The sequence below is a fragment of the Paramisgurnus dabryanus genome, chromosome 11, assembly GCF_030506205.2.
Source record: "Paramisgurnus dabryanus chromosome 11, PD_genome_1.1, whole genome shotgun sequence".
NCBI classification, from domain to species: domain Eukaryota; kingdom Metazoa; phylum Chordata; class Actinopteri; order Cypriniformes; family Cobitidae; genus Paramisgurnus; species Paramisgurnus dabryanus.
Window position 1 is genome coordinate 1025580 of NC_133347.1, and position 15865 is coordinate 1041444.

Below are 15865 nucleotides of genomic sequence, written 5' to 3' on the forward strand. Positions count from 1 at the left end.
TACATTAGTTCTGATTTGTACAATAATCTTGAATGCTACATGTACTCAAATACATAAATGCATCCCGTTTAGCGGATCAAAGCTGTGGCTGCACCGGTTAAAGGAGGGGCAAGCTCTCGTCCGAAAGAATACAACCTGAAGAACAGTGAGCTGCTTCATCCCCTGGATCCCAACGGCATTCACGCATTTACCAAACACAGCCACACCGTCGTAGAAACCACAATGTGACGCTCTCTAAGAGAGATTTCCAAATTCTCCTACACTTCGATGTAGATCCCATTTTAAGTCTATGTCACCTCCTTTCTCTTTCTGTATAAATGTAGTTGGGTTTTTATGAATATTATCGAGAAATGATTTTACAGTATATCTGTTTTTATTATTGTAATCGCTGGTGTCAGCATTATAGCTGATATTGGTATACGGTATCATGATGTGTTTAGCCATCCGGGGCAGTTTGTTGAATCTATAGTATTCCTCTGTGTAGGCAGAAAACTTTCACTGGAGTCTTGCCAGTGTTAGTCAAGTGTGAGAGATGTTTGTATAAAGTTATAGCTTTTTTTTTTAGAAAAACAGCAAACTCGACGCGACATTTGGCTACATAATAACGTCTGTCCGTGGCTGTAAATGTTGTACGATGAGATTCGTAAAACTGTTTGTCTGGATAAAAATGAATGTACCTCTGCTTCTGGGCAGATGCTGTGCACAAATACATACTTACTAATACATACAAGCACACATATCAACCTGATCTCGTGGGAATTTAAATGTATTTTATGAGTTGGCTAATTTTACGAGTTTGTATGCTAGGAAAAACAATAATGATACTCCAACGTCACAGTGGTGAAAGCAAATCGTACAAATTTGGTCGTATAAATTCATTTGAATTAGCCACCTCATAAAATATGTACTCTATACAAAATTGCCACGAGATTGCATAATACACAAACACATAAGAAATCCTTTTCTGAACAACACAACACTTTGTCCTTTAGTTTCTCCTTGAATCACTGCCATTGCGTGCATACACAGTTGCTTTAAAACCGCAGGCAGCTGTGTTCACGTTTAATATATGAATCATTTGATGCACTATTATAAGCTTCATTTACTGTAAGATGATATCTGAGAGCTGTTGTTTAATAACATCACATAAGGCCATTTGGCTGCAGCATGTTAATACATTGGGGTCCATAAGTCTGAGACCACTAAAATACTTTGCATTTTTTGTATGTTATATTGTTAGCATTAACATTTGAGTAAAAGGTTTACTTTATGGTTGTTGCGTCTATTTTTCTTTAATTTTATGAGCACTAAAGCGGTCAGGGAGTTTATGGTAAACCCAATGAGCATCTTGTGTGCTTTAAAAGATACAAGAAACTTTTATAAAGGGGTTAAAGAAATAGTTCACCCCAAAATTAAAATTTTGAGCAATGTTTGTAACCAAAACATTTTTGAGCAGCATTGACTTCCCTAGTAATATTTTTTCTACTATGGAAGTCAATTCTGTTTTTTGCTTCATTATAAATATCTTAATTTGTGTTCAGCAGAACAAATACATTTATACAGTTTTGTAACAGCTTGAGAATGTTTATATTTGGGTGAACTATTCCTTTAAGAAGGTCACAAATTTGTTTGCATTGGACTAATGAATTGCAATTTATCTTTTTTCAAATCTACACTTTACATTCCAATTTAAATTCCAGATTTTTTGTGGTCTTAGACTTTAAGATCCCTGTGTCACATGATCTTATATCGCCAAACTGCTCGTCGAGCCTAGAACAATCATTAGCTTTCAGGAGGACACCTGGATTTTAAACCTTGCACAGAGACACTGCCAGTTCCTTAAAACTCAGATGTGCAATCGTCTCTTTAAATGAGCCTTAAAACCTTGAAATATTCAAGATAATTACCAAGAGCAAAGAACTGCCCCAATTTAATACCCCAATGTAATGTCGACCCTTAAACCCTCTGACCTCACATTTTAATCATCTGACCTTTAACCCCTGAACCTTTTTAGATTTAGTTCAACCTTCTGTCCTACCCTGCATACACACTTCTCTATAAGCTAATGTTAACTAAGCAAGTGTTTGTTCCTCTTTAGTATTTCATTCACCTAAAACTTGCCTTTTTGTATTAAAGCATTTTATACTGTACCTGACGTGATTGGTCATTTAAACATATTCAGAAAACATTGATAAGTGTAAGCCTAAATACAGTGTGCAATATTTGTAAACAAGTGGCTTTGTCCATTTTTTATTATCGTTTCAGTTGAAAAATATTGTAAGATTAAAACAATTCAAGATAGATTTTTTCTTGTTCTTATTTTGCTGTAATAAGGAAACTTGTAAAACCAAAGTAGTTTTGTGAAATGCATCATACAAGATCTTTCAGATATAAAATAAAAAAACTAAAACATCTAATCTTTGTATGTGTTGGTAATAATGTGCTATCATGAATTAAGTCACTTTGAATAAAAATATCTGCCAAATGCATAAATGTATTAATAATAACAAAAGCAAATCGGTTTGTAAAGCAGTATTACCACTGGGATTTGTGAAGATGGATGAACTTGACCTTCAGGTATCTTGTCCTGGTCAAATAAACCTCCTCAGAGGGTGTTTCACGAGGGCTATCATCCACAATCTGTTAAATATCTTATAGACATAACTAAAAAGATGTCACATTAGAATAAAAATGGGTTGTGAATGACACTTCATGACAACACAATTTGAGACACATCCTCCTGGTTGTACATCTTTACAGCTAACTCGACTTATGCAAAATTACTTGTTTAGTATTGGCCTGGATGTTGCTTTGTAAAAATACACCCAAAGGTGCTTCACAATGCCATAGGAGAACCATTTTTAGCTAAACCTTGATTAAAGGTTCCTAACATGAGCTGGAAATCATGATCGCATTTACTTCTATTTTGTGACGTATTTCGTAGTGAAAAGGAATATCAAACAAGAACAATATTGGGCGTGGCTTGTGCTTTCCACTTTAAATTAATTGGATATAGAAAAATAGGTGTTTCGTTCAAACATGTAAATCGCAGCAGACTGACAGTAGAAGGGGCGGAGTAAAGGAATGCCCAGTCCAAGACGTCTAGCTGACATCATCAGAGAAGCATCGCCACAAGAGGGTTAAAGTACATTTTCTGTTTTTGATAGAAGTTTATGAGGGTAATTTTTTTATAAAAAAATAAAAGATCTCGTGCATTAGTTTCCAGAAAAGGATGAGATCCCGGATGGGTCCAGCAGGCGGAGTGAGTCACAAGCAAGCAACGCACAAAACATAACCCCACTATCTCTGGATAACTTATGATTCACTACATATTCGTGTCTTTACATTATATGCACTTACGTGCCAACTGCCAACAAAACACAGACATTTGATGTAGTTTTACTTGCTTTCCAGGGGAAGTGACAATAGAGGGTTTTCACGGCGCGTCATCAGAGCGGAAGACGCCATATTGGAGGCACTCCGCATTACAACAGAGCAGACACTGATGTATATGCCGAACGTCGTTAAGGAAAATAGTTAATTATTGCCGTGTTTGAGATGGTACCAACAGTACATATTGAGAAAAACATTTGGATTATTATCGACTTCCAAAAGTTATTAAAAACCAGGGAAAGGAATGCAAGAAATTATCAGAGGAGCGACGCTTGTGGTTGGTAAAGCTCAGGAAAAAGAGTAGTATTGTATTAGAAATATGATTGAAGTACATAAAGTATAAAACAATTATGCTTCTACTTGTTGTGCTTTATTTAAAGAATATTTAATATGTACTTAAGTGTATGCACAAAATGTACTTAAACACAAATAAAATTTGCGCTGCAATGCCTTAATGCCAGTGTGCTTAATTGCTCATAGCAAATTTTCTATTGTAATGATAATTATATTTTTAATAGTAAATGGTAAAAACAATTATTGCTTTTATTTTTTACTGTGCTTATTTTACAGTAAAGCACTTTGGTAGGACACTGGCTATTTTAAATTTGCTATATAAATAAAGCTTACATTGACATATGGGCTCTGCATGAAAACTAGGTAGTTCACTAACTTATATCGGGATATGCAACTGAAGGAAGAATCGCCGGGTCGTCACGGATCCTAGAAGAGGGAGCTCGTAGGGATCTGCACCGCCTATACATTTTAATTTCTCGAAATATCGTGCCTTTTCTTGTGGTCCAAGTCCTTCCCTATATGCCTTTGCATCTTGGATGCGTTTTCTGTTGTTTAGACATGTCTACATTCACTTAAAGTATCCAAAGCGCATAATATTCCATTGTACTCCGTTCAGTTCTTTACACCGAGTGCCTCCACCATGGCCGCGCATCGGGGTTACCGCCCAGAACGTGACGTCGGTGAAAACCCTCTATAAAAGGAATATGGGGTCACTGATATGTAACGGGTACCCATGTTTGAAAAAACTTTCAGAAACGTGTAGGAAAGAGGAGGAGTGAGTTCGGCTCAGAAATACGACACACTCAACTGCTTTTTTGACACTTTGCATTTGTTTAGCATGAGGATTACAACTCTTTAACGGTGTTAAGTCAAAATGCATGAAATAGCAGTAACCCCTCTCCTTAAAGGTCCCATTTTTCCTGTTTTTTTTTTTTAGCTTTGATTGTGTGTACAGTGCGCAACGTGTTCATGTTTCAGGTGTAAAAAACACAGTATTTTCACACAATTTACTTATTTGTATAGCGCTGTTTTCACTGTCCTAAAACGGGCTGATGTCTTTCTTGTTTTATATAATCCCTCCTTCAAAAATACGTAACGAGTTCTGATTGTTTAGCTTGTTTAGTGTGTTGTGATTCGACAGCAGCTTAGCTTAGCAGAGCCATTTGCTGCATAGAGGGCTGTAGTCCAAACCGGGCATTCGCTGTAGGCTTTGAAAGAGGAATTCTGTTAAAGAAAATATATCGCCTGGCACTGAACTTTCAGCTTTATCATTTTGCAGGTATAATTTATGCTCTAGTAGCATTACACACTAATTAAAGTTTAAAAAATGGGTCAGGAAAAACGAGACCTTTAAAGATGCTTTGACTGGATGGCTCATATGGCATCGCTGTGAAAAACGTTTTTAGCACCTTTTTTCTTAAAAGTGTTTGTTGGGTCAAAACCATTAAGCAAATTTTTCTCTATATAGTATGTAACGGTAAACAATATATTTTTATGAATTTTCTATGTTTCAAGATAAAAGGTCATATTTAGTCTGCTGATGGCTTTATTTGACTTCAGAATGAAGCAATTGTCCTTCACATTCAAATCAGTACTACCACATTTAATATCAAACCCACAGGACTTCTAGGCATCACATTTCCTCGAAACAGATTCCAACCTCGGACTAAAATAGGCAGTCATGTCAAACAACTTTCGAGGTGTGGGACACACATCGTGCCAAAGCTGTCAAGGGAATCAACTGCATTCTGTCAGACACGTGCAGTGAAAGGATGGGGAACGATTGCAACATCCATCTTTTGTAAACGCTGCTTTTGTAGATATTCTCCTTTATTTTCTTTAAAAAGGATATGATCATTTCTAAATCAAAATGAATAAAAACACATTTGTGATATTCTACATAATTAACATCCTACGAACAGGAAAAATGGCTTTACACACTCAATAAAGGATTGTGGATAAAACGCAGACAGCAATCTGCTCTTAAAAGTTACATTAAAAACAAATTCCTTTCAAGGACTTTATATAACTTAAAAACTGAATTTATTCCTTAGTCTTACCAGGTGCGAAATCACTTACGGCACACAAAAAGACATCGACTATCACCGCACCACTGCACATAAACCTGAAATATTCACCTGGAAACACGTCGCTCACATGTTGTGTATGTGTGTGGTGAGAATATAAATGTATGTTCTCCCTTTGAATTGTCAAACGTCAAGGTTTTCATCTCTTAAGCTGCATCATAACAGTCATGTGACTGGGTTGTTTGTTGTCGCTTTGTGAGAACCTGCAGATCTGCATTATCAAAGATTATCACACTGGGTGAAAAAACAAAACATGTACATACAATGAAATAAAAGTGGCTCGCTTAACACATGAATCACCTGTGTGATAATATTTGTGACACTGTGAACAAAAATTAAACAATATGTGAGTGATCAAATAAACTATATAAAGATGTGACGTGATCTTTTGTGGTGGTTAATGTTAAAACAACAACAACATTGGACCCTGTGAAACTGTGAAAAACTAATTCAAATGACATACCGACAAAAATCAAAACAACAATGTTAATACTTTGTGTATAACAGAGGCTGTGAGAGTGAGAGAGAACCATTTCTGTGAAAAAAAAACTATAAAAATTGTGCTCTTGTCAAAGAATCAGAGGTCAACTCTTCTTGGATTTTGTGCAGGAAGTAAAAGAAGTGCATCAGAAGGGTCCTGACAGTCTTTAGGTGACCAATCGTGTGCCTGAGTGAGAGGGTTTCTGCTAATGACCAACTGCAGCTGTCCTCCGGCTTCAGTGATCAACGGCACTGCGAGACAACAGTCAAAGTCACGTGTTCGTACATGATTTACCTGAAAAAAATTTACGCAAAGTTAGATTTTGGTCAAGAATGTAACAATAATTTTTATGCAGGTCTACACATACAAATACATGACACTAGGCGGCCATGTTTGCAATGTCAAAGCAGGGATGATGTACTTTTGTAGGCCAACCCGGAGGTTATTAAATTAAATTATCCCTAAACAATAAGCTATGTGTTACATGAAAGTTTATGACACTTATAATACGTACACACCAAACGTGAAGCGCCACACTGCAAAAATGTGCTCACGTGAAACTTTCATGTGCTCACGTGAAACCTTCATGTGCAGAATTTTTTTTAAGTTTAGTTTCGCGTGCTCACGTGAAAATATCCCGCGAGCACGTGAAACTATCCGGGAGCACATGAAACTATCGCGCGCACACGCGAGCGCGCAAAATTAAACTTAAAAAAAAATTCTGCACATGAAGGTTTCGCGTGAGCACATGAATCTTTCACGTGAGCACATGAAACTAAACTTTACATTTTTTTACTCCAATGTCACCTTAGGGCTCGGTAAATTTGCCTTAAAACAAGCAAATAAATCTGCCAATAGAATAAGACAATTTTTCTTGAATTAAGTGCTTATGAAAAAAGTAAACTTATTTCAAAAAAAAATCTCTCATTCCATTGGCAGATTTTTTTGCTTGTTTTAAGCACTAATTTACTTAAAGTTTATATATTTTTTTAAAAATAGATTTTTTTCCTAGGTTATTTTCTCATCAAGAAAATACATCTTAATTTAAGAATTTTTTGATATTTTTACTGAAAACAAGACAAAAATAGAAAGTCATTTTTTTGCAGTGCACGTTCCTCGCTCTAGATTACTCGCGGGATTTAACTTTGTATCATGCAAATTTTTTTGAATGAGTTGAATATTTTCAAATTGCGCAAATAGCTGGCAATCGCACTGTCCAATTCGCGTCATTCACATCGCCCTATGCAAGTTTGCGTCTTTGCATTGACTTTGAATGTAATCTACTCGCAAATTGTTGAATTTGCGTTAGATTTGCCCCATGCTGTATGTGTGAGCACAAATTCTGTATAGTTTTTGCATATTTTCAACTTGCGCAAAGACACGTTTGAGATAAATAGCGAGTATTTTTGCGCAAATGCACTGCCCAGTGTGTCATGTGAATTTGTCGCTTGAGTTTAATATTTTTAACTTGCACAAAGATACGGTTGAGGCGAAAAGCACGTATTTTGTGGCATTCGCATCGCCCTGCGTAAGTTTGCATCTAATTGTGTCGCATTGCATTGACTTTGTATGTAATCTACATTAAATTTGCGTTTGCTGTGTATGTTCCATTACATGTTTAATCCAACAAGATAATCTTCACAGATGAACTCGACTTTTATGCATTTTGAAGTCTAAATGCATTTACTAGAAATGAAAAGCTAGGCTACAAGTGAAATACACCACGGTCTCTACATCAACGTCATTACCACCAAGCTTCCGACATCTCTTTCAAACTTTACTAAAACACATTTCCTGATAATGAGAAAATATATAGGGTTTATGTTAACCCAAGATCTTATTTAAGGAGTTTAACCAAAACCCCGTTCAAAAAACCTATTGACTGGAACTCGAAGTGCTAAAATGTGAACTCGCTTTTGGGTTTTGCCTACAAAAATACATATTAAGCATTACATTGTTCCCTATTCATAGTAATAGCAGTGCTCAATCTTGCTTTATCTTTAAAAACAAAAATTGTAAAAGTTTTTACATTTTTATTTTGGTTAAACTACTTCTGTTAAAACAGGTCACATCTTCTTAAGGTTGGTCACCTGTAAAATTCGGTCATATGGGCGTAACCCAGCTTGGTCCGCAGGCCCATCGGGACGGATCATGTTCACGTAAACGCCCTTCTCCAGCAGACCGTCGGAAACACTGAACCCAAAGTCTCTGGTGTCAGCATCCTTAAGCAAACAGATCTAAAAAATGACAGAGAATGAAGATCAGTCCGGTAAAATTCACAACATCTAAAATGTTACTGTAAACCCTGGACGGTACCTTATGAAGCTCTAAAGGCTGGGAAGGACTCATGTCTTTTATCTCCTCCAGTCGAGCGATGCTCTCTGAGGTCCTCTCCGGGCTCGGTGTTAGAGCTTTGGTCTCGATTTCATTCTGTTTCTCACTAAGCTCACCTAAGCTCAATGTGCTACCTGACATCATAGTGGCCTGCAAACCACAAAACACATTCACTCGAAAGGCATTGCTCTTTTCCATTACTAGCACAGTTTAGTGTTGATCTCTGATGATATTTTACCTCAAGCTCTCTGAGGATTTCTGACTGGCCACAGGTCTCCAGGTCCTGAAGAGCTTGCGACCAATAGTTCTCCTGAGCTTCTGTGTTGTTGTTGTAACAGCGTGCGGGACTGACAGATCTGTGTCAATGCAAAGCAACCTGGGTAATGTCAGGCCTGGTGTAGTATTGGAAATTAAGTTTGTTTTCTCTCTCTCTCTCTCTCTCTGATTGAAACAGTCACTGTAATAAATCTTATTAACTACAAGAAAAATGGATGTTCGCAGAAAGCGGCATGGAAACCACGAGTTTGTAGTCTCAAACGAAAGGTGGATAAAAATGCGCAGAAAAGAAAAGAAGCAGAGGATGACGGCGAGCGGCCTGCAGATGATTAGTAAGGCAGACGAGACACAGAAAACCTGAGAAAAAAGACAAGAGAAGAGGTGGAGTATATAGACAGCAGAAGCAAACAGCCGGGTGGTTTACGTGCAAGACGAAATGTTTAATAAAAGCATTCAAATGTCCAAAATCCAGATCATAGTTCACCCCAGTTCACATTTCAAAAGAATACAAATAAGAAATGATATAAAGCTGACTTTAACATCTAATAACAATTAAACATCCTTACTATAATACAGTACATTTGGATGTTCCCCTGTTATTTTTAGAAGGAGAGTTCACCCAAAAAAACAAAAATTGTGTCATCATTTACTCACTCCCATGTTGTTTGTCTTTCTTTTTGCTTCAGAACACAAATGCAGAACTTTGTAAAAGGTTTTGTTTTGGGTTTTCTGGTCATGAGGGTGAGTAAATAATGCCCAAATATTTGGATTTGTGTGAACTATTCCTTTTAATAGTGACTTTCATTACTGTAATAGTTGATTGTTATAGCACAAATTAAAAAGGTACAACAAATATAGTTTACAGTTTCAAAATAGAGAATGAGCTGGTTTGTATGTTACACTACTGCAATTCTGCAGTAACAGAATACAGTAATGTCACTGCACATAAAATGGCAAAATATTAGTGATGCACCGATGTATCGGCCACCGATATTTATCGGCCGATTTTTGATGAATTCGAAACCATCTGCATATCGGCAAAAGCACGAGAAAGGCCGATACCGATTGTTTATTAATTAACTGCATAAAGGCAATGAGTTGCATGTCTGTTGTTCAATTAAAATTATTTAATGTTCTGGTGTGCACAGAGAGAAAACCTTTGTTGAGCTGCCTCAAATGTCTTGGACAATAAAAGAAACAGACTGCACTTTAGTGGGGGAAAAGTCGTCCAACTTTTTTTGAAGTAGCAATATTTATACTGTTTAAAGCAATAGCACTGGCATTATTTATGTTTATTAAAGAAATCCATTATATGTAAAAAAAAATTAGTTAATGTTGTTTATAAAAGAAATTCTGAATAGCAAAAACCACCTTAGAAGGTTGTCATGTTGTCTTATTATATTTGTTTTAGCTTAATTTGTGTCTCTCTTATTATGTTGGTCAGTTGAATGTTAATTAGATCCAATCCATGTTCGGTAAAAATAATTTGATGCAGAAATAAACTAGCTAATAGACCAACGGAATAGTATTGTATACAAGTGTTTAATATCAGTATCGGCCAGAAGTTGTCTGTTTAAATCTGCATCGGCCCAAAAAAATCCTATTGGTGCATCCCTACAAAATTTTAATTTAAATTTTAATTCTGGAATGAAATATGATGTGCAATGTTCAGGTTTTTTAAAAGATTAATCCATACAGTTACATTTCCAAAGAGCACATAACATAAAAAAATTAGAAGATGATAGTCCAAGCGAAAGAATGTCTGTCATGCGATAGTATGTTAGTAACAAAAACTATAAAACATGTGCACAACGATCTCATAAAAATCTGAAGTTAGCCTCTAAACTTTTTTGACCATCTAGTTCTTCTCCAGTATTTTTAACATAAATAATACATCCTAAAAAATCCTGTTATTTTTAACCCAGCGTTGAGTCAAAAAGTATGAACCCAACCTGTAGGGCTGTAATTTAACCCAGGGGTTTTCAAACTTTTTGATGGCAGGGACCCCCACATATGATTAACATTTTCCTATGATATATGCATATTTTTATAAAAAAACATTTAAACTGTGTTAGATAAACAGTAATTGAGATATTATAAAGTCAACAAATGCTTTACAAACTTAAATAATTGGCTACACAAAGATTTTTCCAAAATTTGCTTTGCCTTTTTTCTCTATATATTTTCTGCGGGTCACCAGACCTATAGGCAGGGGTTTAAACCCATTATTGGGTAAATATAAAATATTTTATGGGTTAATTTAACCCAATAGCTGAGTTAGTCCCTTTCGACCAAACGCTGGGCTGAAAGTAACACTGAACAAATGCAAACTATAACCCTGAGTAAACTTTACTGAAATCTCACCCAGAATATATCCAATCTTCTTCAGCCAGCCTCCCATCATACATTGGGGTTCGGTGGGCGTGTCTTCCGGAGGTCAGTGGGCTCCTGTGATTGGTCTGTCTCCAATCATTAGGGTGAAGGGTGTAATCATTTGTCCTGTGGCTATAAACACCTAAAAAACAAGACATGTTTGGTTGGTTACAACATCTAGTTGCTTTTGACATAGTGACAGTTCACCCAAAATGATGATATTGTGACCCCCCTTAATATAACATGTTCACACTTTTATACGCATACGCTTTTTTATTTTTGTGTGAACAATTACATTATTGACCTCAATAACAGACGACTCATGGGACAGACATACTAATTCAGGAACAATCCTTTTCATTTGTAAAACCCGCCAACCCACTTGATTTCTATCTAAATGAGTTCATTAACCTTTGCTGACATTATGTATAAATTCATTATCTAATGTGCTTACCTTGACTCCCATAACCAGCGTCCATAGCCGAACTATCCCATGAGTCTAAACTGGGCGGTGTGGTCAGGCGAAGTTCAGAGTATTTGCCCCGTCTGAGAGAATCTGATTGGTCATCCTCTGTGTCACTCACGCATGAGGTCGTCCTGGATGGGCTGCCCCCGTCTGACTCTAACAAAGCTGTTGTAAGATACCAATATGGGTCATGAGAGCATGGTAATATGCATTATTAATGAAAAAACTTCTGTTATTGGATCGTATGTCTGCTCATTAAATTGTAAGCTAACTGGTGAGCTTTACTTGCATTTATGTCATTGTTTAACACTTACGATCAGAGCGTTTTTTGATCTTAAGTGTGACGGTTTCTCCAGCGGTCTGTAGTAGATGGATGGCCTCGCTCAGCGGTTTTCCCTTCAGACTCACGTTATTGATCGCCAACACACGATCACCAACATGAAGAGCACCAGTCCTGCACATACACACATGCAGATGTTTTTTTTATAATCTCATGCATTAGCCTGAAAATATAAGGGATTTATGAATGAATGTGTGCGTGCACCTGTGTGCGAGTCCGTTGCGGGTCAAACTGGAGATCAGAATGGGATTGAAGGGTTCTTCAGTGCCAGAAATAGTGATTCCAAGAGGACCTCCGTGCCTCCTTAGCTCCACGGTGAAAATGACCGAACCAGACGACTCTAATTCATCTACAACACACAGATGTTGAAACGTATTGACCATTAGGTGATATAAAGGTACAAGCACACACACACGGAGGAGCAACCTTCCGATCTCTCTGACGGAAGGGATTTAAACTGCAATTCATCGACTGGCCGCTAGAGGCTCCAAAAGGGAGTCAATTTCCATAGACCTTCATGTTAAAATGGCCAACTTTACTGTAGAAAATAATACGTTTACAGCCAGGTGCAAAAAGTGTTTTTTGTATATTAAGCCTTAAAGTTCTGAATAATTAAGGGTGTCGCCACTTGAATGACGGTTGAACAGCCACTGCTGTCACTAGAGTTGAGCTAGGTTTCAGCAATCAGCCACCTCAGCTTCACCCACGTCCCGCCTCTTTACCCATTTTCGATATCTGCGAGTGATGCGCAGCCAAGATGGCAAAGGCAGGCACCGCCTACTTTAAGCTTCAAAAAATCTTCAGAAACCTATGGGTGATGTCATGGCAGGGGCGCTGTAAAGGGGGGGTAAACAATGACGATTCTCGGGGCCCACGAGTAAGAGGGGGCCCAGAGAAGCCCCCAAAATTCTGGTGCTAAAAAAATATTTAATAGTAAAAATTATTAACTTTAAATTATTCTATTTGCTGTTTCCTGGTATCAAAAAAAATTATTTGTTTAGGAAACACAAACGTCCGTGGGCCCCTTTCCCCCTCTCAATTAACATAAAATGGTTTAGTCCGCCCAAATTGTATAATCCAGGCAACACAGCTTGACTTCACTTATAGCGCCGGCAGAATATCAACTTGGCAAAACTCATTTTAAACAGCGCAAAATGACTGCCTGTGGACGTTATAGATAGAAATGATTATATTTCTGTTTTTATTCACACAATAAATATTTAAACTAGTTTTAATGAAAATGCATGTAGTTTTAGGAAAAGTCAGGGAGCAGCAAGGCTTTATGATTTATTTAGACAAAGTTATTGACTATGCAAATTTCAGAACGGTCAAAATGATGCCTTGTTTGTCCTGGTGTTAAAGATAATTACCACACTGCAAAAAATTATTTTCAAGAAAAAAATTCTTAGTAGTTTTGTCTTGTTTTCAGTAAAATATCTAACATTTCTTAAATAAAGATGTTTTTTCATGATGAGCAAAACGACAAAATCCCTTAAATTTAATATTTTTGGTGTAAAAACTAGACTTATTTTCTTGGGTCGTTTTGCTCATCAAGAAAAAACATCTTAATTTAATTAGATATTTTACTGAAAACAAGAAAAAAATACTAAGAATTTCTTTTCTTGAAAATAATTTTTTGCAATGCATAAGTTTAAATGTTACGGTTAAAATGACTGCTGGGGGCCATTCTAGTGTTAAAAGTGCATGATAAGGGAACTCAATTTTCTCCCCATGTTAGGTCAAGAAAACGCTGGAAAAAATAACAATACACAGTTTTAGTTAAACGTTCAACACTGCAAAAATTGACTTTCTTACTTTGTATTTTTGTCTTGTTTTCAGTAGAAATATCTAAAAATTCTTAAATTAAGATGATTTTTCTTGATGAGCAAAATTACCCAAGTAAATGAGTCTAGTTTTAAGACAAATTAATATACAATTTAAGTGAAATTGTCCTCAAAACAAGCAAAATGATCTGCCAATGGGGTGAAAAAAATTGTGAAATAAGATTTCTTTTTTCTTAATTCAACAAAAATTTTCTCACCCCATTGGTAGTCAAAATACCATAAAAACGCATGATTTTATGTAAATTAATATGAAAAAAGTCTCAGCTGTGTTGGGGGCCCTGTCAAGATTCTTTTCATGGGGCCCAAAATCCTTAGCAGCGCCCCTGTGTCATGGACATTACATCCATCTTTTTTTTTTTACAGTCTATGACACACACACTTACCCAAGTTATCTTCATCTTTCTGAATGCGTAGTTTGACCATCCCCTCCGCCTGCTGGAGAACCATCATGGCCTCGTCCAATCCACAGTTTTCCAGTCGTACATTATCAATGGCCAATAATCGATCGCCAGGCTCCAAGGTTCCTATTCTACAAATACACCGATTCGATATACGGTATATCAGTGAGGACCATTGTTTGCATGCAAGGTTGATGTTTTGTGAACGCAATGCAGCAAAAAGTTTAAAGCAAGACATTCTCCTCTTTTGTAAATATAAACATGTGGGTCTTTTCTGTGCAGTCACATACCATTTTGTGTACGCATGTAGGTTAATTTTAAACCAAACCATCAATTCATGTATTGTGTCGTATTGCAGGTTTACCTGTGTGCTATGCTGCCTTTCTGTATCTCAGAGATGATCAGAGGTTTTCCTGGCTTCTTGCTGGCTTTAAAACATGATATAAAATCTCTAAGTATCATTTGTAGCAACATGATGCTATGTTATGAGAGATGAAACATTTTAAAGAGGCACTGCAATTACTAATTCAATTTCAAACAGATAGCAGGAATGATTGGTGACTAAACAATTATTATAAACTAACTTAGATAAATACATGTATAAAGATCAGGGCAGACATTAGTTAGTATGCCCTGTACTATAAGTCAACAGTGCCCCCTACTGGCCATGCTCACCACTAATAGTAATGCCCAGTTCCACTCCTCTTTTCTTGGGCATCTTCACCTGAAATGTGCCACTGCTGGGGATAACCGATTCTGTGAGGATGACAAAATAACATCCAGAATTAAAGGAAAACACCACCGTTTTTCAATATTTTACTATGTTCCTACCTCAACTTAAACTAATTAATACATAGCCATCTTTTTTCAATGCATGCACTTTATCTTCTTTACCCCATTCATTCCTTAGGATCCAAACAGGGATGAATTTAAAAGCCACTTCCATGTACTCATGCTGCATGAGTAAGTATGGTGCCACAAAATGAAACGTGGCAATTTTTTAAGCGGATAAAAATGAGAACTATATTGTATGGCGGAAGAGCACTTAGTTTGCAGCACTTCCACCTTGGGTGCAGTAATCGCTCTGAATGGGGCTAGGCTAAATGCTAACACATTTCACGATGTGTTGTACAAAGATGAAGTGCACGCATTGAAAAAAAATAGGTATGTATTAATTCGTCTAAGTTAAGGCAAGAACATAGTAAAATATAAAAAAACGGTGGTGTTTTCCTTTAAACATCACAAATCTGTCAAATTAATTGGAATGACTGATCTTAGTATCGACATGGTGCTGTACCTGCAACATCAAACTCCACCTCCAGCGTGACCTTATTGGCCAGCGCTGCATCTCTGAGAAGCTGATTGGCTTCTTCCAGTGTTCCGTCTTCAGTGGGAATTCCGTTTATGGAAAGCAGTCTGTCTCCGACTTGTAACACCCCAGACCTGGAAATCAAACATATGGCATGGATGTAAATAAACACAAACCCATTTACATTATAGTGACAATAATGATGTCATAATCTAATACACATAAAACATTTTTTATAGTTTATTAGGAACATTATGTAAATACAGCCAT

General features: G+C 36.7%; 2 protein-coding genes across 4 annotated transcripts in view; one reads left to right on the forward strand and one right to left on the reverse strand.

Annotated features, from left to right (window-relative positions):
* The window catches only part of slc6a6a (solute carrier family 6 member 6a), a 24368-nt gene extending 21951 nt beyond the window's left edge, over positions 1-2417 (forward strand). Inside the window, exon 14 of the mRNA XM_065248183.1 lies at positions 73-2417. Coding sequence (XP_065104255.1) covers positions 73-228 — 156 coding nt within the window. The 3' untranslated portion in view covers positions 229-2417. The remainder of the gene's footprint in view (positions 1-72) is intronic.
* grip2a (glutamate receptor interacting protein 2a) overlaps positions 1212-15865 on the reverse strand; it is a 55613-nt gene continuing 40959 nt past the window's right edge. For 2 of the 3 annotated variants that reach the window (XM_065248159.2, XM_065248160.2), the window contains 12 exons: positions 15584-15729; positions 14962-15042; positions 14651-14714; positions 14272-14417; positions 12249-12393; positions 12019-12158; positions 11693-11869; positions 11230-11380; positions 8828-8945; positions 8572-8739; positions 8346-8492; positions 1212-6549 (listed from right to left, as the gene is read on the reverse strand). In XM_065248159.2, coding sequence (XP_065104231.1) covers positions 6352-6549; positions 8346-8492; positions 8572-8739; positions 8828-8945; positions 11230-11380; positions 11693-11869; positions 12019-12158; positions 12249-12393; positions 14272-14417; positions 14651-14714; positions 14962-15042; positions 15584-15729 — 1681 coding nt within the window. In that variant the 3' untranslated portion in view covers positions 1212-6351. Of the gene's footprint in view, positions 6550-8345; positions 8493-8571; positions 8740-8827; positions 8946-9015; positions 9223-11229; positions 11381-11692; positions 11870-12018; positions 12159-12248; positions 12394-14271; positions 14418-14650; positions 14715-14961; positions 15043-15583; positions 15730-15865 lie in introns of those variants that run through there. The other variant, XM_065248163.1, reaches the window with a different exon arrangement.